At 36.8% G+C, this 25,097-nt stretch overlaps 2 protein-coding genes across 4 annotated transcripts in view; both read left to right on the forward strand.

Annotated features, from left to right (window-relative positions):
• The window catches only part of LOC113079338 (neurogenic locus notch homolog protein 1-like), a 43,341-nt gene extending 38,490 nt beyond the window's left edge, over positions 1 to 4,851 (forward strand). Inside the window, exons 31-34 of the mRNA XM_026251593.1 lie at positions 882 to 1,180; positions 1,309 to 1,456; positions 2,060 to 2,157; positions 2,285 to 4,851. Coding sequence (XP_026107378.1) covers positions 882 to 1,180; positions 1,309 to 1,456; positions 2,060 to 2,157; positions 2,285 to 3,592 — 1,853 coding nt within the window. The 3' untranslated portion in view covers positions 3,593 to 4,851. The remainder of the gene's footprint in view (positions 1 to 881; positions 1,181 to 1,308; positions 1,457 to 2,059; positions 2,158 to 2,284) is intronic.
• A 5,963-nt stretch (positions 4,852 to 10,814) lies between these two features.
• Positions 10,815 to 25,097, forward strand: part of LOC113079360 (calmodulin-regulated spectrin-associated protein 1-B-like) — a 36,560-nt gene continuing 22,277 nt past the window's right edge. For 2 of the 3 annotated variants that reach the window (XM_026251610.1, XM_026251617.1), the window contains exons 1-4: positions 11,014 to 11,161; positions 11,548 to 11,712; positions 17,376 to 17,638; positions 23,222 to 23,383. In XM_026251610.1, the coding sequence (XP_026107395.1) occupies positions 11,140 to 11,161; positions 11,548 to 11,712; positions 17,376 to 17,638; positions 23,222 to 23,383 (612 nt within the window). In that variant the 5' untranslated portion in view covers positions 11,014 to 11,139. Of the gene's footprint in view, positions 10,968 to 11,013; positions 11,162 to 11,547; positions 11,713 to 17,375; positions 17,639 to 23,221; positions 23,384 to 25,097 lie in introns of those variants that run through there. The other variant, XM_026251625.1, reaches the window with a different exon arrangement.

The raw sequence follows: 25,097 nt of genomic DNA on the forward strand, positions 1-25,097 counted from the left end.
CGAGGAACTGAATTGAGCTTTAAGTAGGAGTTAATGCTCAGGGCCCTGTGGGGAAAAGAATCCACTTCAAAGGCTCTGACTGAAAGCTGCAAACCCTGGGGACTGAGCACATTCTTTACCAGTCTTACCGATTCATCCTGTGATATCATTCTGCTTACATGTTTTGTTAATTAAAACTCTTTATGATATACTCATCCTCTTTTTTCTAGAAACACCAATATGCCCCTGACAACACTTTAAGATTGTCAAAGGCTACATTCTTTTGCTATCTCTTTGCAAGCTGTTTTTTCTTTTTTTTTTCTCTTTGTGTGGATTGATGTTTTAAAATCGACCAAATCGGGACTGATCTGGGAATAGCTATTCTTTTGAAGCCGAGAAGCCCCTGTCGAAGTCAGCAAAGAAAGCAGCTCCTCAGAGGTGATAATACTCTGTTTTACCAGCAGTTGAAATTTCAAAGCGTGGCCAGCGTCCCTGAGATTTACCAAACCTCCATGCTTGATTACAATCCGTTAGCGAAGCGATCTGGGGCGATTCAGAAAGGCAGCGTGTCAAATCCAACTTCGATTTGTTTGTTTCTCAGGCCTTACTTTGGTCCATCACTTTGAGGAAAGGAAAAATGTTGCTTTTTCAACTAACTTTCATTTGTCTCAGGGTTTTCTCTTCAAATCGTGTCGCAGAAATAATGATGGAAACCTGAAATATGGGAAAAAAAGTTGTTGGTTTTTATATATCTATATATATATATAGATATATAAATTACAATTAATTCTGAAAAATGGTCATGAAGGAATTTAGAATTTGAACAATTAATGTCTCCTTAGCATAAAGCTTCTGCTACATAAATTTAAACATCACATCTTCCCTCTCTTTTTTTTCTCTAGATGGCTTTACTCCACTGATGATTGCATCCTGTAGTGGAGGAGGACTAGAAACAGGAAACAGCGAGGAAGAGGAAGATGCTTCGGCCAACGTCATCAATGACTTCATCTACCAAGGAGCCAACCTTCACAACCAGACGGACCGTACAGGTGAGACAGCCCTACACCTGGCTGCCCGCTATGCCCGCTCAGATGCTGCAAAAAGGCTCCTGGAGGCCAGTGCAGATGCCAACATCCAGGACAATATGGGACGGACTCCATTACATGCTGCTGTGGCTGCAGATGCACAAGGGGTCTTCCAGGTATGTGAGCCACAATTGCATTAGAGAATACAGAGTAATATGTAGGAGGCTTAATATCATGCATTTCCACCAATCGATGCATCTTTATCTTGGTTTTCTGAAACATGTTAACTTTTGTCCTTGTTCAGATTTTGATACGGAACCGTGCCACAGACCTGGACGCCCGCATGCATGATGGCACCACACCTCTGATACTGGCAGCAAGACTTGCAGTCGAGGGCATGGTGGAGGAACTCATCAACTGCCATGCTGATGTCAATGCCACGGATGATTCTGGTATGACTAATACACTGCCCTATTTCCTTGAATCACTTGAAAGCTGCATACACTACCAGTCAAATGTTTCTCATTATCTTAAAATTATTTCTAGATGATCTGATCTAAAGGTTAATTTTTAAATGCTTTAAAATTATTTTGCAGACAGAAAATCTAAACAATGAATTTTTAAATACATGTTAATAATAAATTGTTATTATTATTATTACATATACAAGGTAAATCAGGTGTCAAATTATGTTTTTTTACCACCAAATCAGCAGATTAGAATGATTTCTGAAGAATTATGTGACAATAAATACTGCAAAAACTGGCTGCTGGAAATTCGGCTTAGTCATCAAAGGAGTAAATTATATTTCAGAATATATTAAAATAGAAGACTATTCTTCCAAAATGTGGAAAATAGTAAGAATGTAGAATGTAGTAAGAATGAGTTTATTTGTCCTAACATTTCACTGCTAATATATAATATGGTGATATTTTTCTGTTAATGTATACTGGATACATTTTTAGATTTGTTACTGTTTTATCACTATTAAATGTATTATTATATATTGCTGTTGTTTTTTTGAATGTAATGGAGTGTTTCTGTTTGTGATACAGGTAAATCTGCACTTCACTGGGCAGCAGCTGTGAACAACGTAGATGCAGCGATGGTATTGCTTAAGAATGGGGCAAATAAAGATATGCAGAACAATAAGGTAAGCAGCACTTGACTAGTTTGTATAACAAATAATGCCATGATATCTTAGACATAACGCACCTCACATAATATTTACATTAACATAGTACAAACACCTTTGGCTTACCAACTGTTTTGCTATTCAGGAGGAGACTCCTCTGTTCTTGGCGGCAAGAGAAGGAAGTTACGAGACTGCTAAAGTTCTTCTCGAGCATTTCGCTAATCGGGAGATCACAGACCATATGGATCAGCTCCCGCGGGATATCGCTCAGGACCGAATGCATCACGACATCGTGCGGCTCATCGACGAATACAACCTGGTCCGCAGCCCTCCCATGCACAGCGCCCCCATATGCACCACCCTCTCCCCGCCTCTCTGCTCCCCCAATGCCTTCATGGGTAGCATGAAGCCCTCTGTACAAAGTAAAAAACCCCGCAAGCCAAGCACAAAAGGCATCGGTTGCAAGGACGGTAAAGATATGAAAGCCAAAAAGAAGAAGGCACAGGATGGAAAGGGAAACTTACAAGACAGCTCAGCCGTGCTCTCGCCGGTCGATTCCTTGGAGTCACCTCACGGGTACATATCTGACGTCGCCTCCCCACCCCTGATGACATCACCCTTCCAGCAATCACCCTCCATGTCCCTTAATCACTTACAGGGTATCTCAGACGCCCACATGGGCGTCAACCACCTGGGAATGGGCAACAAGCAAGAATTGGCCCATATACAGTTCGATCCGTTACCCCCACGTCTCACCCATCTTCCAGTGGCCGGATCTAACGGCTCTAACATTATGAATGGCCAGTGCGAATGGCTCGGGCGGATGCACAGTAGCATGGGTCCTCAAAATCAATTCGGAGCCATGAGGAACGCCTCAGGTCAGGCCAACCTTCACCAGTCCGGCCTGATGACGTCTCTTCACAACAGCCGTCCCGCCACGCTGTCTCAGATGATGAACTATCAGAGCCTGCAGAACGCTCACCTCACCACACAGTCGCATCTAATGATGCAGCAGAATATGCAACAGAGACCGCATCAGACGAACATCCAGCTGCAGCACCAGAGCTCCAATCCACCCAGCGGCATGAGTCAAAACTTGCTCTGTGGCGAACTGGGTGGACCAGAGCTCCAGCAGAGCACGGGGAACGGCATGGCCATCCACACCATCATCCCCCAGGAGACCCAGCTGCTGAACCCATCCTCTCTGGGCCCCAGCATGGCTGGAACGCAGTTCCTGACACCACCTTCCCAGCACAGTTACTCAGCCCCAATGGACACCAACACCCCCAGCCACCAACTCCAAGGGCCTGACCACCCATTCCTCACGCCATCTCCGGGTTCACCGGACCAGTGGTCCAGCTCATCTCCTCATTCCAACATGTCTGACTGGTCAGAGGGCATTTCCAGCCCGCCCACTAGCATGCATTCGCAAATCGGACAGCAGTTCAAGTAAAAAAACCTGCTTACTGAAGGTCTTTTTTATGCTCTTGTACCAACCATATATTTTTTTTATTTATTGATATTTTGTTATTTATACTTTTTTCACCATATAATTGGAAATTTGGGCAAAAGAAATTATCTTAAAAGTAATGCTATTGACCGCAATACACCGTACTCAAATGTACACACTGGGTATTTATTGGTCTTATTTCAGTTGATCTGCCTTTTCATTTTTGTTTGATAATTATACCGAATTTTGTATAAATTTGTAAAAACGCAAAGTTCTTGTACAGGCATTTTAGGGAGCATGTTTTTCTACAACAAACTTCAGTGTTAAAGTAGATTTATGTTGTTTAATTAAAACAAGCTGCTCTTCCGTTATTAGAAGAAAAATGATTGAATTTGTTTCATGTATTTTCTTAAATCTGTTATGGTTAAGTTCTCATCATTTTTTATTTGTTTTGTTTTTTTGCTTCACAATGTATACTACAAACAAGTAGTGGTTTCGTAATTGAACATTTGTATAGTTCAAAGAGATTTGCTTTCTTTCTCTCTTTCTTGTACATTAAATTCCTGCGAAAGCAGATTTCTAAACGTACACTGCAAGTGTGGATGTAAAAACGAGGATCTGAGCTACTTAAAAGAAATGATATTGACTTGTATGAAACAGGTGCCAATGTCAAGTTCTCTGTTACTTTTTCCTCCAATTTTGTCGAACTGGTCACGTGGCCAAAAGTGTCTGGGGTTTTATGGAGGTGTTTCAAATTGAACCTCTCTATGCTGTACTTCAGTTTTATATCTTCGTTTTGAGCCTATGGCTAATGTAAATAGATATATTGTATGCGTTTGTCATGTAAACAGGATTTTGTTTCAGAAATCTTAAGTGTGCCATGGAAGGTTTAATTATTTTAATGCAACGTAGTTATGTTTTCTATCATATGCAGAATGTATTTTTTTCTCAGTATCACTGAGGTAGAGACTATAAGAAATCTATACACACAAATGACTAGAGAATATGACACACAGAATAACATAACAACAAATAGATTTATTACTACTTCTTGACCACCAATAGTTTCCCACAAAAATAAGTTAAAATGTCCCATAAAGGGATAAGGTGGTGTCATATATCCTCTTTAAGCCATCAGTACTTCCAAGTGCATCAGATTTAAAAATATCTGCACATGTGTAGTTTACATGCAGAATATTTTGTCAGTTCTACTGTCTGTACAAGTTTCACTGATTAATAAAATATACCAATGTGTATTGAAATGTAATTCTCAGTTGTATTTCTCAGTCTGCTCTAACACTTTCTTTATGACCTGTCTAGCTTATTTACCAAAAGCATTTCTTACAAACTTTAGCTGAAGTAATATCAAAGCAACTAAAAACAGATATATTGATGAAGCATTCAAATTGTTTGCTTTTGCCCCCTCACGCAATACCAAGCGGGGTTTGAATATCAAAGAAAAAGTTTGAATTTTCTTCTTATTATATAATGAAATTATTAACGGTATGAGCTAAATTTATATAAACATATCAGAGGCTGCTAATCTTTTATGTTGCATTATCCTGCAGCGCCATCTGCTGAAAATCTAATGACTATCAACAGCGCCCTCTGCTGCTGAGAGGACAAACGCGTGTAAAGCTGTAAACTCACTGTTCACTTGAACTAATAGGATATATAAAGGACAAACGTCCACTTTGGTATTATGAGTACCACATTAGGTACTCATTTTGAGAAGCTCACCCATAAATCTTTTGTTCTGGGCCCCACAACAAAATTCTTTGTTAAAACCAATAAAGGATGACACAGACCCTGAAATCGATGGGCTTGTTAAAGGACAAGACTTTATAGATATTTATAGTAATTTGTTCACTCTTTTTGTTTTGTGGGAAACTATTATTTATTCATTTATTCCCATCTATTATGACACTTACAACCTGTAATATGAAAATGGAATTAGTACTAGCACTGTCTACACACATCAAAGTGCAGCTTACTCTTAAAGGGTTAGTTCACCCAAAAATCAAAATTATGTCATTAATAACTAACCCTCATGTCGTTCCAAACTCGTGAGACCTCCGTTCATCTTCGGGACACAGTTTAAGATATTTCAGATTTAGTCTGAAAGCTCTCACTCCCTCCATTGAAACTGTGTGTACGGTATACTGTCCATGTCCAGAAAGGTAAGAAAAAACAACATCAAAGTAGTCCATGTGACATCAGAGGGTCAGTTAGAATTTGCTGAAGCATCGAAAATACATGTTGGTCCAAAAATAGCAAAAACTATCTGTTGGACCAAGATTTATTTTGTTTTATACCATGATGACCCTAAACTTTTGCAGAGTAGTCTATTACTGTATTTTAATTTGTACTCTATTTGCAATAGCGTCTTGTGTTTGCTGCTCACTACAGGTCTGCACATACACCTCATTAAATGTCTTAATGATTAAGTCATCGAGTCATTTAGTCATTTATTTGATTTGTTCATGGCTGATTCATTCAGAAGTGAAGTGAATGGTTAGGCTTGTTCGATTTAAAGCGGGTCATCACCATCAGACCGATTGGTGTGTGACATCAAAGTACCGCGAGAGTTTTTGTATTAATACAAAAATTTAGACTGCATCATTTAAATCAAACCAGCTTACATCACAATCAACACACCTCTGCATCTGTCAAAGTATGTCTTCACATTAATAAAAAACTGTAAGTCAAAGGCAGTGATTTGTAGTGCCTCTAAGACTCAGAGCAGGGCAGTGCAGGGAGGTGAATGACTCTTAAATGAAAGTCTTTTCAAGATGAATAAGTGTTAAGGTGTGACTGCCTCAGAGAAGGCAAGGGATGCGTCTATTCAAATAGTTGGATGAGAAAATAATCAATATTACAAAAATAAAACAGCACAGATATTACTAAATGTGATATTAAAGACTAAAAGTCACTTGTTTTTGTGAAGTAACACTGTCCAACAGCGACACCCGCAGGTAAAGTTACAGGGGGGTCAAGCCTCTGTTCCAAGACTTTTCTGGAGGCTCACTGAGATGAATGAGGGAAAGTCATAGGCAATGCCTCCGTCACGCTATAATTGGATATGATCGGTTGAGGTTAGATGTGACTGGTTCGTGTGATTACCCAACTAACAATTTTTGGTTCCCAGAACGTTAGTTTTTGGTTCCCAAAACATAATTTTTTATGGTTTGTTTTTGGTTTGGCAAGAAAGTTTTCTTAACGTTCCCATAACATTATTTTAACGTTAGATTAATTTTCCCAAAATGTTAGTTTTTGGTTCCCAGAACATTATTCTAATGTTAATCTAACGTTCCTGTAACGTTAGTTTTATGTTTCCAGAATGTTATTAGAACTTTCCACTAGCCTCTTTACCCCGATATGATCACCCCGCTGTATGTCAGAAATCATCCAGAATACTCCCAGTATAGTATAAGCGGCATGGAAATTATCTGTATGGACACCTAATCAGTATTATAAAAACCATAGGGTTAGGATAGGTGTATTGAGGGCTTTATTGGCATCCATTTATTAATTTCAATTAATTACAAATAATAATTTAAAATTTAAATTTAAATTTACACTCAATAAGTTACAGTAATAATAAGTTGCATAATGTTTTACAATGTACTACAATACTGACGTGCAGATAATTGCCATTATTTGCAATAAGTAGCAAAATTTTTACAGTGTAAATATAAAAGTTATTTGCACTTAGTGTAAATACCCTATCACTAAAAGATGGTGCTGTTTGCACTTATGTACATAGCCTCTATCTTATATACACTTCTATAATAGCCCCCTTATTATAGAATTGTGCTATAATAACCCCTATAAATACAACTAATTATATACACTATTAACACCCTATAAATACAACTAATTATATACACTACTATTTACACTTTAAAGGAGACAGAAATGCAGATGTTTGTGAAAGATGTTTTCTCTGTTTTGGAGGGATGCTCAGTTTTAAAATACCCTATTTATTGCATCAAAGTTTATTAATACTTTACTATATTTATTGGGTGGATAATTTTATCAGTTGTTTATTATCCATGCAACCATACATATTGCTTTTATAGTTTTTATTTATAACCATTATATAGCTCATAACTTTGTCTAGTGCTCTTATGAATATTTATAGCATGATTTGTGAATGTTTAACTACTATACTGAATGACAAAATGAACAATAAATATATTACTGTGTTTATTAATCTTTGTTAAAGCTGCGGTAGGTAACTTTTGACGCTCTAGCGGTTAAAAAACAGAACTGCTTGCGTCTTGCGGAAGAACATCGTAGCTGGAACTACTTCTCTCTGTTTATGTCTATGAAGAATCACAAAGGTACTGGGTTACTCTGCCGCGGTACCCCCGAAGCAATCTTAAATAGTCTGAATATAAACACTTATTATAGATGTACCCTAGTGATTCAGGACGAGCTAAAAACACGGTTTGGAAAATGGATTCATGGTATACTCGCTTATTATATAAATTTTTCTACATTTTGAACAAACAAAGTTACGGACCGCAGCTCTGATTGGTTGCTTCTTAACGGGAGCGATGCATTTCTGCAAATGGCAATAGGACCACTGGGAGGAGCCAGAGGAGCTTGATTTTTTCACAGATTATCTGTCTCATATTCTACTGTCAGGACATAATGACAGGTTTAACAAATATGTAAAAAATACATTTTTACAAAAGTTACCTACTGAAGCTTTGATGTTATTAAATGAAAAAACAGTCATTCATTGTTAGTTCATTCTAATTCACAGTGCAATAACTTTTATTTGAATAATCCATTAGTAAATGTTGAAATTAACATTAACTAAGATTAATAAATGCTGTAGGATTGTTCTTGCTTAGTTCATGTAAACCAAAATAGGTAACTTACAATGGACCTTATTATAAAGTGTTACCGTTATTTTTATGTTCTGGGAACGCTGTTTTATGGTTGCAAAAAAAAAAAAAAACTAAAAATAACCATAAGGGAACATTCTATATAAGTTATTTTTAGGTTACATAGAAATAACCACCATGCAATGTTCTGGGAACATTATTTTACAGTTACAAAAATTATAACATAAAAAGAATGATCCCCTAACATTAGTATTTGCCCCCCAAATACTAATTGTTCAAATCTGTTTATATTTGAACACAAAAGTGTATTATACTGTATGGTGTATGATTGGTAAATAATATATGGGTGAAAGACCAGACATCCTATTTTGGTGTTTAAATCCAATTACAGTGGGTATATTCTTGTTCCCATTGACAACTTTCTGGCAGAGGGCACCAGATTTTCCTCAAGAATTTGACGGTATTTTGCCCCGTCCATTTTTCCTTCTATCCTGACAAGTGCTCCAGTCTCTGCTGCAGAGAAACATCCCCAGAACAGGATATCACCACCTCCATACTGTAGGAATGCTGTTATTTGGATGTCGAGTTGTATTGGATTTCTAGCAGACATATCGTTTTGTGCTGAGGCAAAATAATTCAAATTAGTCTCATCTGCCGCAGAATCTCAGAATGTGTGTTTTGGCAAGGCTGTCATGACTGCATGTGGCCTTTCTTGAGGAGTGCCTTTTGACTGTGCATTGCCACTCATAGTTGATTGTTTGCTTCAGTTGCACTGCCAAGGACCAAAATGCTCCATGAAAGCTCTTTTCATACTGAGCTAATCAAAATGACTACAGCTGATCACAGTTGAAAGTCAAATGGCTTTGTGTGCCATTGACTATGTTTACATGTGCACCAATAACACAATTATTTTCAATATTTAAAGACTTAATCGCAGTAAGATATTTGAAGAGCAAACCTCTTCACTCCAGTACACATGCATGCAATTTTCATCATTCTGATTATTCGCTAAGAAGTACAGTTAATTTTTTTAACCGTCATTATTCGCATACTCCAACTCATTTATTCTATTTTTGACATTTTTTTTTATCTTTCACTTGGATTAATATATACAGGAGTGATTCTTTTCAATTTACAAGAGTGATTTTATATACACACAAAAAAAGTATGTTAAATGCAAGTAAAGTGTATATTTTAATGTTTCAAATAATCTTTGGGAAAATAAAATGTTATGGATATCAGCATTATTTAAAAGTGTAGAAAAACATACTTATTCTGACATGTACTTATTGAAATAATAGAAAAACGATCATAAAAAAATAGATTATACTGTAAATGATTCAAATTGAAGGCAAATATTTGTAAATATTTAAAATGACAATTACTATAAATAAAAAAAAAAAAAAAAAAAGATGAAATAGGACACATTCTAATGTACAGAAAAAAGCTGTATTGTACTGTATTATTGTTTTGATCCTTGAAACCCTTTTTCATCTTTGACCTATATACAAACTGATGAAGACATAAATTCACCAGGCACATTGATTATTTACAATAATAAATTATTAACTAGATATCACAACTTACAGACATGGCAATAAAGACTCCTAAACAACACACTGTTTTAACCTGACTGACTTCATCCATATGGCTGGAACGCCCATAAACTTAACCAAAAATAATACAGCAAATAATTAAAGTGATATATTTATAAAAGATCAAGAATCAGTTCAGCTCACCGCTATAATAATTTAGAAGCATCCAAGAAGCATTCCCAGTTGTCTTTTAAAAACACAGGTAAAACAGGTGCGTGCTTTTCTCAACAAAATTCAATTCAATTCAAGTTTATTTCTATAGCGCTTTTTACGGTACAAATCATTACAAAGCAACTTTACAGAAAATTACGTTTCTACAATATTCAGTAGTAGCTTGTAAGTGTTTTGTGTGTGTGACAGGATTTTTCAGAAAAATTAATACAAGACGTAGTCAGCCAGACGATGAACATTATTAACAGCAATTATTATATGATGCAATCACACTTGTAGCAATATATATTGCAAAACATTTTATTTTTATAATATAAATATGTAATTTACATACATACATACATACATACATACATACATACATACATACATATATATATATATATATATATATATATATATATATATATATATATATATATATATATATATATATATATATATATATATATAACAAAGCACAACATGGCCTAATAACAATATCTGTCTGCATAATTCTCATTCATAACAGCACATAGTGAAAACTTCGCATTTTAAACTGTATTTACAGTCTCTGTTTGCTGCTGTTATTTTGAAGTGCGGTAATAGTGAAGTCTGTAACGCTCTCATGGGTTTGTCATTCATCCTCAGACGCTCGTATCTGTTCGGACTAAACGTGGCCTCATGATTCCCGCCGGAGCCTTTTACCCTTTTCTCTCATTTCTCACCCACAGATTTGCCAGAGTGGATTGTTGATAGTTCATTATCTGGAAGGTATGTGGTGGTAAATGTGGCTGTTTTCATTAATTGCTGACAAAGGGGCTGTTGTTGAACTGCGGGTTGCTACTCATCTCATTCAGCAGCATTAGCTGTTAGCTGCTGGTAACTTAACTATTTCAGTCAAAACATGCAAACCAGTTTACGGTCAGGACAGCAGCTCTGACAGATGGTTAAATCTACCTTTCCGTGTGAGTGTTTGAACATTTAATACATTATTTTGGTGTTTATTAGCTGCCTGGGCGACGGCTATGTAACGTAAGTTACTTTGCATATAACGTTAAACTAATCACAGACTAGCTTATCTTGTCAGGATCCAGACGGTCAGGTTTGTTTTGCTCAGTAGCTTTTTGTAACAAATGTACATGTTGTTTGTGTCTGGGAACTTATTATTATTACTCATTTTAGTGGGCAGTGTTGGAATAAAAGCTACTCATGTGCTAGCTCGGGACGCTAAAGAATTGAGTTATTGCTTCAAAGCTCCTGACACCTCAATCCTTGACATACAGTTTATGAAACACCGCATGCCCACAAAAGAGATCTGTTAAGGGTGTTTGAAAGTGATGTGTGTTTGTAGACGGTGGTCGCAGGATGGACGCGGAGCGGGGTGCTGACAGCGCCCGCAGAAAGATGGAGGAGGCGGGCGAGGCGCTCGAGATCGTGCCGCTGGAAATGTATGATTCAGCCAGAGCCAAAATTGCGGCGAATCTGCGATGGTTGTTTGCCAAAGCCTTCGGTATCGGTGAGTTGGTTTGATTGTGTTTATGAATGAAAACAGGACCGAGGGGGAAGACACTTATGGGAGTGACTCTTTATTTCTTAACAGACTCCGTGTGAAAGACAGTTGTCTAGACAGACAGAAGATGAACCCAGTGGTATTAACTGATACCATCACTTTACTATGGTGGTCCTGAGCAATGATTATGGGAGTGATTATCATATTCATAGTTACTTAGGCTCTGTCGTGTTACATGTCCAAAAATGGTATTTCCATACTACTTGAACATGTACTATGACATTTATATATGTACCATGGTATGATCTTGCAATATTTTTAAGGTGTCATATGATGTTGCTAAAAAGAAAAATATTTTGTGTGTTTGGTGTAATGATGAATTTATGTGGTTTAAGGTTTAAAAAACAGTTATTTTCCACATACTGTACATTTATTGTTTCTCCTCTATTCCCTGCCTTCTGAAACGCTTTGTTATTTTTACAAAGCTCATCGGTCTGAAAAGCGAAGTGTGCTCTGATTAGCCAGCTGTCTAGTGCGTTGTGATTGGCTGATTGTGATGCGTGTCTGGTCAGAGTACCAGCATGACAAATCAATAACAATAAGACCCTTTACAAACGAGGCATTTGTTGCGTCCAGTAGGTGCATAATTACAAATTATAATGACTTGTAATGTGTTTTTACGCGTTGCGTTGCATCATGCTGTGTAAACATAAAACCATGTCTGCATTTTTGATCGGAGGAACGGCAAACAACAAGTGCTACTTTACACCAGTGTTTCTCAATTCCAGTATTCAAGCCCCCCAGCTCTGCATATATATCGCATGTCTCTCTTTATTAACACACCTAATTCAGATTATCAACTCGTTGGAAGTTAGCTATGTTTCCAATGACATGGTCCCTACACAGTGTTCATTGCCCCCTACTTCCTTCCTTTCATTCATAGATTTGCGCTGTGCAGCGTCTTCACACATGGATAAGTGTGACATCATATCTGTAAATAAATACAATTTAAACTGAAGTCTCGCACACTTCAATGCACTTTGAATGGAACATATACGGTTGCTTCGAACTGGAATCATGGCGGAATATCCTGTGTACCTACGTTCGAATAGAACAAACGTCTGAAGCCATAAGAGAAACATATAAAATGTGCAGAGCAGGGGAGCGCCAAGAATGGAATTGAGATCTGCTGCTCTACACTGCACAAAACTCGCGTTTGGATCTTCTGTGGCAAATCCTTATGTAACTTATGTAAATATACTTACAGTCTGTGCCGGCATTGTAGTCTTCTCTCCCAGGATCAGGAAACAGTTCTCCATAAAATGTGCTGCGCACATCTGAATATTTGGGTTGAACTGTTTTGGAACAGTGTTGTAAACGTAACCACTGATTTCTAGTTGTGTCCTCTTTTGAAAGAACAAAGAAAGTACTTTCGCTTTCACAACGAAACAGCGTCTCCACAACATAGCGCTGACGGCAACAGCAAGAATCAAAGGTTAAGCGTTCGTTCTTTGTGTGATTATTTGGGTGGTGTTATGCAAATCTTCCCACATCGTGATGTAGACATGTGGGTCCATGTTTAAACAAGGCATTTTAGGGGTGTGTGGACGAGTCTTAACTTTAATAAAGAATATCACTTTGGGTTTCAGACTTTAGTCTTTGGAGCTTTACAGATCTTCTTTATGCACCAAGAGCTTGTAACACTCCAAAGAGAAAGGAAAACTTGAAATCCCATAATATGACCCCTTTAATAAAACAATGGTACTCCATTCTACCTCACCTTACAGATAAGTGCAGAAACATTTGACTGCACTTGTATCAGATAATAATACCATGGTACTTTGATGGATTCTGCTGAAATTAATTTACCAGGGTATTTACATAGTACAATATTTACAAAGAATTTCCAAAAATACCATGATGCATATCTTTTTTCTTTTTTTTTTTTTTTACCTGGAAAGAAGGTTGTGCCAATATATTCAATACCATTGAAATGATACCACAGCATAATCTAATAGGCTAGATAAAATATCCAAACATTGTGGTGTTGCTATGATACAGAAAATATATTTCCTGGGTATGTTTAAAAAAAAAAAAAAAAAAAAAGAAGGTCCCACCCCATAGTGCTTGCACTATTGAAATGTTGAAATTAACAGGAATGGTTTTCCTAATACCAGTGACTCCCTGACACCAAGAGTCTGTTTTGTTAGTTACATTGTTATGTTGTTCCAGACATTTATTTGCTCCAGGTTTATTTTTAGTCTCTGCTGCTCTAGTATCAGTCGCTAATGACTATTACATATGAGCAGTGCTAATGCTAAATGTGGCCAAATGACATCAAACTTCTAAGGGGTGGAATTTTTTTTTTTAAATCACTTTTTCATGAGTTGATTTAGTTCCTTTTTTGGACTGATTCATGGTGTTACCCAGAAGAGTTACACACAGGATCTGTTTTAGCATATGGCTTCTGTTAGATCACCTCATAAAACTGGCACCATGGAATGGCATCCTATTGTTGGATGTATTCAAGCATGCGCTGATATGTAATTTGTACCCTCTTTAACAAAAAGGCACCCCACTCTGCCATCATTAGTGAGTGAAACAGAAATGTGATGTGTTAGACTCCTGACCCTGTTTTAAATCTGAGGAAACTCTCTCTGCTGTTGAATGTTTAATTATCTGAACTGTCTATCCAGGGTGTGTCAGTTTGCCATAATAGTAGTAATGGGCAATAATAATAACATGGATATCAATTTGTTACGTAAAAATGGGAGGTAATTAATTGCATTTCTTGAAGGGTCAGATACAGTATGTGCTTTTTCTTGGGTTGAGGTTCGAGTACAGTTTGTTACCCCACCATTCTTGTGAAGTTCCTCATCCTCCCCCCCCCCCCCATCCTGGCTCATCTGTTATTCAGGATATTCCCTTCAGTAAAGCTGCAGTTAAAACAGTTGTTTTGGCCCAGCAATTGGTCTGAATGGCTATGAAGGCTATGTGCCTCTTTACTGTCAGAAGTGGCCCAGATTTGGATGCCACTCTGCCTTCTGCTAATTACTTCTATGAATGTCCTTTTGAGTGTCCATTTCAGCATTTATTATTATTTTTATTCTTTTATCTGAGTTAGGATAAATGGGGGGGGGGGGGGGTTCTCTTATGGGGGGAGTTAGGGTATTTTTTTGACATTTTTAAACCACACTCATCCAAACTAAATGTTTTATCACCCAGTGTATTTATGTTTTACAATTTATTTAGATTTTTTTTGTTGATTCTTATTTATATTGTGAGTAGGGCTGGGACAACGCGTCGAGGTCATCGATGACGTCTACGCAAAAAATAAGTTGACGCAAAATATGTGCATCGATTCGTCAACCTGTTTTTATTTCTCTAAAAAACGTTTGCAAAACTTTAACCTTATGTGCGCTGAATATACGCGATGGCCAGATCAACATTCTGTCCAACGTTATATAACCAATCCAGGGGTTTTTCTGCATTGATCTTTTTTTTTTGGCGGCTGTCAAAGCCTTATTTGATCGGTGAGTGATGTGCCTGACAGGGCGTGTACGAGAGAGAGCCCCGGCTCCACACGCACTCACAGTCTTCAAACAACACGAGCGCTTCTTGCTCTCTCTCTCCCTTGTGCATATTAATCAAAATCATTAAACACGATAGAAAAAGGGCAAAACACCAAAGTTTCACGCGCGCTCGCGCACTCACAGTCTTCAAACTACATGAGCGCTGTCTTGCGCTCTCTCTCTCTCTCCCTCGTGCATATTAACCAAAATCATTAGACACGATAGAAAAAGGGCGAAACGCCAAAGTTTCACGTGGAGCATTCGGAGATATTTTTTTTCTCCATGACAGGCTGCTGGCTCCCACTGTTTATTTATTTGTTTATTTATTTATTTATTTTTGTAAAAGCACTCTCTGTATTAGCTTAAAGCCCTCATGTTTACATTGGTTAGTGTATTCTTTCAATTGCTCTAAACAAGTATTTTGGGTGACCTTTTTATTGAATGCTAGACATCAAGTTGTTGCTATTTTCATCTTAAAGAAGCACTTTTTTCAGTAAGCTAGGCCCTATGTGTTCAGTAAGCTTGTTTCAGTAAGCTATGTGTTTTCAAGGCTTCAAGGTTTTATTGAATGCTAATGCTACTATACAAGTGCAAAGTAATGCATTCTTAAGCCCTATTCGGACGGGACTAGTTTTACAGGGGGTCGTTAGAGAAATCTGCGTTTCACAGACGTACTTGGTGATTTTAATCCCGTCCGAATCTGCCACGTCTGTTTTTCTCACACAACCTCTGTGATAATTCCAGAGCAAATTACCTACCGTTTTTCAGCAAACTCAATGATCCTCTGAGAAAACTAATCCCGTCCGAATGCGAATGTCTGTGATTGCCATTGATATTTTATTTCACAACGCGGTTCCTTGTGTGTTTTGGCCAACGTGAATTACCGTAGATGTTCTTACCGCGCGGATGTTTGATATATTTGCTTAGCGGCAAATAAATAATAATAAAAAAATAATACAAATAATAAAATCAAGAGCAAGATCGCGTAAACTGTTAATACCGGCTATTGTAATATCAGTATGATACTTAAAAAAAAAAAAAAAAACGTTCAAACTCTGAATTGAATTCATTGTAACTAAAAAAAGACAAGTAAACAGTCAGTAATAAAATAAGAATAGATTAAAGAGCTAGTTTACCCAAATATTAAAATTATGTCATTAATGACTCACCCTTAGGGCTGTCACTTTTAGTTTGAAAATCGATTGCACAATCGATCGGACCAACCAAAAATGTTTCGAAAATGAAAATAGGGAATCGATTTTAACCAAATATGTACACTATAAAATTTTAGACGTGAATTCGCCTCATTCGCGCATATTCTGAGTTATGAAAAGGACCATTGCAAGCTGACAGCGACCGGCTTTTGTGGTGGAAAATAGGCAGTAATACCCCCCCCCCCCCCGGGACATCAGTACGGTCGGACATATAGTGAATAAAAAACGCTCTGCTCTGGACCCCGAAAATGTTGATCGACTTGTTTTCCTGTCCAATAAATTTGTAATGGCCATAGCCTTTTTTTGCGCATTTCATTATGCCTGCCTAGTGCCGCCTAGCCTAAGTGTCGGTTACGTTCTATAAAAAACACGTGGACTGTTCTCAAGTCCATTAAAAGTTTAATTTTTTTTAACGGTTGTTTGAAATGGATTGAATCATTATTTAAAATCCACAGTAAATAAATCCACAGTATAATGAAGTGAACAGGACAGAGTTGTTACTGACATGGTCTGGATCTTCATTAAAAATAAAGGTCATCCACTCTTTCCTAATTCTGGGATCAGAAGGCAGGCAAAACAAAGACTGTATTTTTCCTATACTCGGCCCTGAACAGCATTTTGTCTTCAGAGCTTCTTTAACGTTTGGTTTCTACATAGACCTGCATTTGCCTCTCTTTTTATCTACACTACATGCATAAATGACCTCTTATATGTCAAAAGCTCAAGGTAATTTTTCCTTTTCAGTTAATGACCCCTTTAAATGGCAACAAAAGCAAGGGATTGCTTTTAGATTTAAACCAATGCCAGACATAGAACAGTTGTACCAATAAAAAAAGTCTTAATTTCTTAATATCCTAATTTTATTGTTTTGTCTTCCTGTCAGATCACATCCCAGAAGACCTGCGAGATCCTTTCTACACAGACCAGTATGACCAGGAGCACATTAAGCCTCCAGTGATCCGGTTACTGCTGTCATGTGAGCTGTACTGTCGCGTGTGTGCCCTCATTCTCAAAGGAGACCAGGTGGCCTCTCTGCAGTCCCACCAGTCAGTCATCCAAGCCTTGGCTCGCAAAGGCATCTATGTTATGGATAGCGATGACATGCCTGTCACCGACTCAGATCTGACCTGCCAGCCAATCAAAATGGTGTGTCAATCAGTGTTGCATTATTATTATTATTATTATTATTATTATTATTTATTTTATTTTTTTTATTTTATGTTTGGTGATTTAAATTTTTGCAGTATGCATGTTTGTACGTAATGTATGAATTGTCTGTGCATACATAATTATATATATTAATATATGTGATTAGTGATGCACGATATTGCCGATATCCAATATGACAATATTTTTCAGCTCATTTTGGTCGACACCAGTATATTTGTTTTTGTTTGGAAACAACACCAAGTAGGGCTGTCACTTTTAGTTCGAAAATCGATTGCACAATTGATCGGACCAACCAAAAAAAGTTTCGAAAATGAAAATAGGAAATCGATTTTAACCAAATATGTACACTATTAATTTAAAAATGTAACACTTAGAAAATATAAATGTAACAAAATTCACAAACAAGCAGAAAAATAAAATAAAAATTTTGAAAGTGCAGTATGCCTTGCGAAAGCTAGACAGAAAATACGTGCCTATAAGACCCAGTGACATCGAAAGCGAACTCTTATGCTGCGTTCACACCAAAAGCGAATAGAGCGTCTGGCGCGAATGATTTCAATGTTAAGTTAATGTTCTCAAGTCCATTTAAAGTTTCATTTTTTTGAACAGTTGTTTGAAATGGATTGATCATAATTTTAAATAATCTTGGAGATTTTTGAATTGCCTAAATCATAAATGCAGCTGGGTTGAAGCCTGCAGTGATGTTTTTCCTTTGTTATTGCAGCCGTCCCCTCTGCATGTATATTTTTTTGAAATGTTACACTCATGTTGCTGTTTGCTATTCTGCACGAAACTTAATACCAATAAATAAGAAATATTGCTGACTCGTGCTTTTTCAGCGCTCTCTTTACGTTCAGCCGTTATTTGACGTTGAGGAAACGTCTTTTTTTTTAGACATGGAAAATCGATTTTACAATCGATTCAATGAACACTTATGTCTTGAAAATTAAAAAATGATTTTCTCACAAAGGTGACAGCCCTAACACCAAGTCTCTTCTGTGCAGAAAATATAAGCAATTTTTATATTTGAAAACCAGTATTTTGGGTTAGTTTTTAACAAGAACTTATTTGTTAAAATTAAATAAACAATAATGAAGGCTTTTTTGACCATACATTGAAGCTTTGAAAATAACTATTAATAAACTATATATCGCTGAATTTTTTCCACACAAAAAAGATGGAGTGTTAACCCTAACATCTTATTTCTAGATTTAACATTTGTAGATGATCTAAAGCAAAAAAGTTGTAAAATTTCTTCAAATCTTTTGGAGCTTATTTGTTTAAAAAATATATATTACAAATTAATGAGTAAATCAGTATATGTAAAATTATTTAATTTACAAGTGTCAAGGTTTTTTAAACTTGTAAACTATAGCTTCTGACCTTTAAATTAAAACATACTCATTATTTTATGACATCAATTACTGCTTTATTTGGCTTGCGTGATCTAATCACTAGCACACCCTGAGCACATGTGAGTTAACGTATTCCTCTTATCGGCAAGACTTACATTTAAAGCTGTTATCGGCAGATTCCGATAATAGCATACTACCCTTCAAAAGTTTGTCATTAGTAAGATGAAAAAAAGATATTAATACTTAAAGCAACACTTTGTAAATTGTGGCATTCTAGCGGTTAATAAACAGAACTGCATGTGTCCCGTGGAAGAAAATTCTGACCAGAGCTACCAAGTTTGTCTATGGCAGCAGGGACGACCCGAACAGGCTACAATGGTCAAAAAAAAAAAACACTTATTATTATAAATGTACCGTAGTGATTTGGGATACGACAAAAAGGCAGTTTGGTTGACGAATTTATGATGTACTGGCTGATTATATACATTTTGCAAATTTTGAACATTTTTGAAAGTTACATAGTGTTGCTTTAACAGCAGTATGCAATTACTTGAAATTGTAGTCCACTTTTATTTCTTTGCTTAGCAATACCCAACTACATTTTAAACATTTTGAATTCTGATTTCACGTGAACTGCCATTGATATTCTGCTGCCAATATATGACAGGGGTCCCGTATGTACCTCAGTACTCAGCCCCAGGTCAAAAGAGCCCATCCCCAGTTCTCTGATATTCTGCTGCCAAGAATTGCAGACAGCCATATCACCCTGGACTCCAAGACCGGTTTCCCACTGAAGCTAAGCAGGGCTGAGCCTGGTCAGTACCTGGATGGGAGACCTCCTGTGAAAATTAGGTCGCTGCTGGAAGAGGTGCTAGTGACGCTAGCAGGGGGCGCTCACCCTGTGGTCTGTGTGGGTCCTAGTGCCCCAGTGTAGTGATGGGGACACTATACTGTCAACAAGCACCGTCCTTCGGATGAGACGTGAAACCGGCTGTTAAGCCGGTTAAATATGGCTGCCGTCGCATCATCCAGGTGGATGCTGCACACTGGTGGTGGATGAGGAGATACCCCCTGACAATGTAAAGCGATTTGAGTGCCTAGAAAAGCGCTATATAAATGTAAGGAATTATTATGATTATTATTATTATTATTATTATTATATGGCATGGCCAGATTACTTTGTGTTTTCTCTGGTTTGAAGTGGTTGATATGGTTTCCTGGGTGGTTTGTTGGTAGATGCTTATAGCCCCAAGTCAAAATACATCCTTATATAAAATATAATTTTTCTATAAAGTAGTAATAGCAGCACTCCCCTCAATAAACTGCATGATTTGAGGCATTGTTTGCTGCTGTAGCACAGACACCAGCGTTTTATCTTGAGGAATAACTGAGAATAATGATGGTTGCGTTAACAAGCACTAATTACAGTCCAATTCCAGACAAAGAAAAAGCAAGTGTGACATGGAAACTGTGGTTTGCTTCCTGTTGCAGATATCTACTTCACTGAGAGAAGGCTGCTATTGTTAACATATCCAGTATGTGTTTTTTTTCCCCTTCATGTACAGCCACTACAGTCACCTGTCCAAACAATTAGTGAGATCAGTGCTTGAGCTAAAGTACAGAGTGCGGAGAGTGGATTTCATTGATTCACAGCTAAAATCTGTCAGCCAGTGAGGTGCTTTCTCCATTGAATGGCATTCACTGATGTTGGTGAATCAGCATTGTTCACTCACTCTTGTGCTTTTATCACTTAAAATGCAAATCTTTGTGGTCGAACCCACACCCTGTACAGAGCATAGTACGGTCTGATCCACAAACCTGTTAGACTGAACAGAATGGCTTTCTGAAGTGTGTAGGTGCAGCCTAATGACTTTAAAAGGTAATAGGTATTATGTGTTTGCTTTGAACCAGTGTGATGGCATCACTGCTTCATGCGTGGTATTCAGTTTGGGAGTGGAGTGCAATCGCCAATGAAATTCAGAATGGGGGTTTGCGAGTTTTGACATGATGTGCTATTAGTTTAATTAACCGTGTGTTATGTGAATGATTTTTTTTAATATACTGTACTTTGAAAATAAATGTTTGGCATCCTATTTAGATGACCCCTGGTGTAGATGCTGCTGTGTTAATTTGGTCCTTGGGGGTCCCTGTATTGTTTTGAAGTCTCATGGCAGCCTCTTTATTCTCTGTTACATCTCTTGACATCTCTTTGCTTTATTGTGTTTAGTGTAGACTTGCGGCGGGACAACTGTAGCGTCCAGTGTAGATACGGTGAGCGAAGCTGAGAGCAATGAGGTGACATTATTGTACGTACCCTTCAATCATTAGACATTTAAACGGAAATGTAAAAATGTAAAAGCATTAACAAATTTGTAAATATCCCCTAAAGCTTGAATCTATCTGCAGCAATATTACAGATGTGTTACAGATGTGTAACAATAAATGTTTTAAAGCATCTTTGCAAAAACAAACCTGGGAAAAGACATGAAGATTTTGGGGGGGAAATGTGAGATTCTTAGTCTATTCCATCGGGTGAGAGGGCTGTACTGTGTTTGTTGTCTTTTTTCATATAGTTACAGAGCAATATAAAGGAAAGTTATCAGGAGGAAAAGAATGCAGTGGAATGAAAAGATCTCTTGCCGTAGATATTCTTGTTATACCATGTCTCATAAAAATTTTATTTGTCACATTATTATTATGTCTGAAAATAGAACTTGAAGGAAAATTTACAGCTCATTCAAACAAACGGATAAGGATTATTTGTAGTGCAACTTTATGATTTAAAATGATTGTTTCAGTCTTTTTGAATGGAACTTCCCCAAACCAGAAGTGCCTCCTATCATTTAAAATGCTATAGACTCGTTAGGAAGAAGGTGGATAATCCACATATTGGCAAATGTATGCAAGTTGTTTTCTGTGCTCCCTGTGCATACTGCAGAAATGGTAGAAGTGCTGTGATGGTGTTGATACTATTGCCTTGAGTCAGGGATCAATCTGCTGAGATTGTGCTGACATGTACCTTGAGGAGTCCGTATGAACAAGTCCGTGGATGACTGGTGTAGGAGTTGCTATGGTAACTGAATGGGCTTCGAATAACAGTTCATATTCTCAGTCTTAGAGTGAATGTTAAAATGCTTGGTGTACTCTATAATAGGCTATTCAAATCATGAGGTAGTGTTTAGGATTGTAGCCAGCGTGAGCAAAGTTATGTGAAGGGTTTTACATCACAAATATGAAATATTATATTACTTCATCTTGACTGTGATTTATTTTGGCAGATTAACTGGGCTCAGTGCTTTGTTTATTAAAATCAGTATGACCTTCTTTGGGCTAAATGGGATGAGATTATTCCCACAGAGCTGTGTGCACATTTTTAACTTTCTAAGTCTGAGGAAAAACAGTTCCTTTAAACATTGGGACTATCTAAGTTTAAAGGAGTTTCTTTTACTAGCTTTTTAAGTAACATTGCCGTTTCTCAATGTGCATTCTTAAGCGATCTTGCGTCCTTGTGTTCTCATGCTATGTCGTCATTACCTATCAAAGTTCAGTTCCAGTAATCAAGAACACAAGTATAGAGGATGCATGAAAGTGCCTGGATGTTTTCTTTATATCGAGGATGCATCGGATGCAGACTTGAGAGAATCAAACTGTTTAAAATCCCAGAAGTCACTGAGGGCAGTCAACGTACGGAAGCATGTAATCTCCTTATAACTTGCTGGGACTATCATCAGTTGAGCAGCAACAAAGACGCTGTTTTCCTTAGCTTCCCTTACTCTGTTTTCTCATGTCCTTCCGAGTTTGTTCTTTTAGGGAGCTTGGCTAGGCCAGTCTCCACAAGAACACATGTCAATTCTTGGAATTGAGAAACAGTCCATATTTTCAGTGTCCAGTTAAAAAACAATGAAAGACAATCTGGGTCATATTTCTTTCCCAAAAAGCTTTCTAGATTTTTGTCATTTGTACATAGTTATTATTACTGTTAAATATAATAAATGTTTTATTTGAAGTATATATTTAAAAAAATGTAATGACAACATATGCTACTTAGTGTAACAATACTACATTTACAAATGTACTTCATTTTCATAAAATTTATTTGTGATGGTTATCTTTCAAAAAGTTTATTGAAATGTAACATTTTCTTGTTCATTATGCTGCATTTAATACAGCAGTGTGACATCTCTTTCTCTTTTGTGTGGCACAGAGTTCCCACATCCCCATGATCGATGCTTTGATGATGGCCTACACCGTGGAGATGATCAACATTGAGAAGGTTGTGACCTGCGTTAAGCGTTTCTCCACGTTCAGTGCCTCTAAGGAGCTCCCCTTTAACCTTGAGGATGCTATGATCTTCTGGATCAACAAGGTGTGTGTGTGTTTTGAAGGGTTTGGACTTTATTCAAGTCGTGTTTGTATAAGAATTAGGGATGCACGATATTATCGGAACGGGCCAATAATGGCTTAAAATGTAAATATCGGTATCAACTCGATATATAAAATTATGCCAATAAGACGATTAACTTGCATGTGCACATTGTGTGACTTAAGATTTTTCAGAATCTACAAATGTTAAATCTTCAAATAAAATGTTATGGTTACCTCTGTGTCTTTCTGTAAAAAAAGAAGAAAAAAAGTGGTTGATTTTATATTTGATTTATAATTATTTTATATTTATAGGAATTCAGTGTACTCCTCATTATAAAAGAAGTTCATTTGTTGTTCATTAAATTCTCAATTACGTTTTTTTTTAAAAACAAAACAAAAATATAAATATATTGGAAATATATCGGCATCAGCTATCGGCCAAAATTAGATGAAATGAAAAATATCGGCATAACAGGCTAACTCGCTTTTGAACATTTAAATGGTAAAATTAAAATTTTGATAAACATTGTGTGTTACATGATGTACTAATAGTACAGTATAATAATGATGTACCAATAATGTACATTTTCATTTGACCCTTTAAATCTAGCACTATTCAAATTCTTTTTTTGGATTGGATCTAGGCTTGAGCGGTATCCAAATTTTGATACCGTCAAACCTCCTCCCTATTTTACCTCGGTATACGGTATTACCGTGAATAATTAAAAAATGATGACGTAAGGCTGAGACAGCATCACCAAACTGTTGGCTTGTGCCTAAACCATTCATAAACTGAATAACAAACACTAATACTGAAACAATAACAAAATTACATGCACAACAATATTAACAACTTTTATTAGCAACAAATAGCAATAGTCAAACATAATTAAATTAACATAAACATACAGAACAGTTTTTGCGCACACAAATCAAAGGGCCGGCCTTATTGTTAACAGACTAAGGAGCCGACTTTCCCCCGATCATGTTTACATGCTCGTATTTCTTAACAAGAACATGTACAACAATAGAAAAAAAGCAAAAAAGATTTGCTGACAGTTTCAAAGTTAAGTGTAAGCTACATTCTCTACAATAGCCTAACGTTCTTTACGTTTTTCTTTGTTCATTTTTTTTTTTTTTGCTTTAAATCTGTACTTTTTTTGTTTGCACAAATTGTTAAAGGTTTTCAGCTACAAAACACGATGTGTAATGTTCAAGCTTATTGTGTGTAAGCTTGTTAAAAATCACACTCACACTTTTAATAACAAAGAGCAGCTTATAAAAAAAGAGCAAATAGACCCACAACAGTCAACCTGAGTTGAATTAAAATAAACATCCATATATATATATATATATATATATATATATATATATATATATATAGGCTATATATATTATCAAAATTGAAAAAGCAATAGGTCTAAATAAAAACACCTTCTTTCCAGTCTTCTTTCCAAAATTGTTATTAATGAAACCAAATAAAAATATCTGAATCCATTAAATAAGTAAAAAAAATAAACACAGTGCCAATAGGAACGAATGGCAAGTGGCATACAATCTAGTCAAGACTTTTCGCTAGGGCACGCTGTGGACCGACAACTTTACCTACGGTGCTGAAAACCTGCTCCGATGGTGTGCTTGTGGAACAGACGCACAGGTACTTTCGTGCCACTCGCGACATCTGGGGAAAACACCAGGCAGCAATTTTCCATGAA

This window comes from Carassius auratus, chromosome 5 (genome assembly GCF_003368295.1).
Source record: "Carassius auratus strain Wakin chromosome 5, ASM336829v1, whole genome shotgun sequence".
NCBI lineage: Eukaryota > Metazoa > Chordata > Actinopteri > Cypriniformes > Cyprinidae > Carassius > Carassius auratus.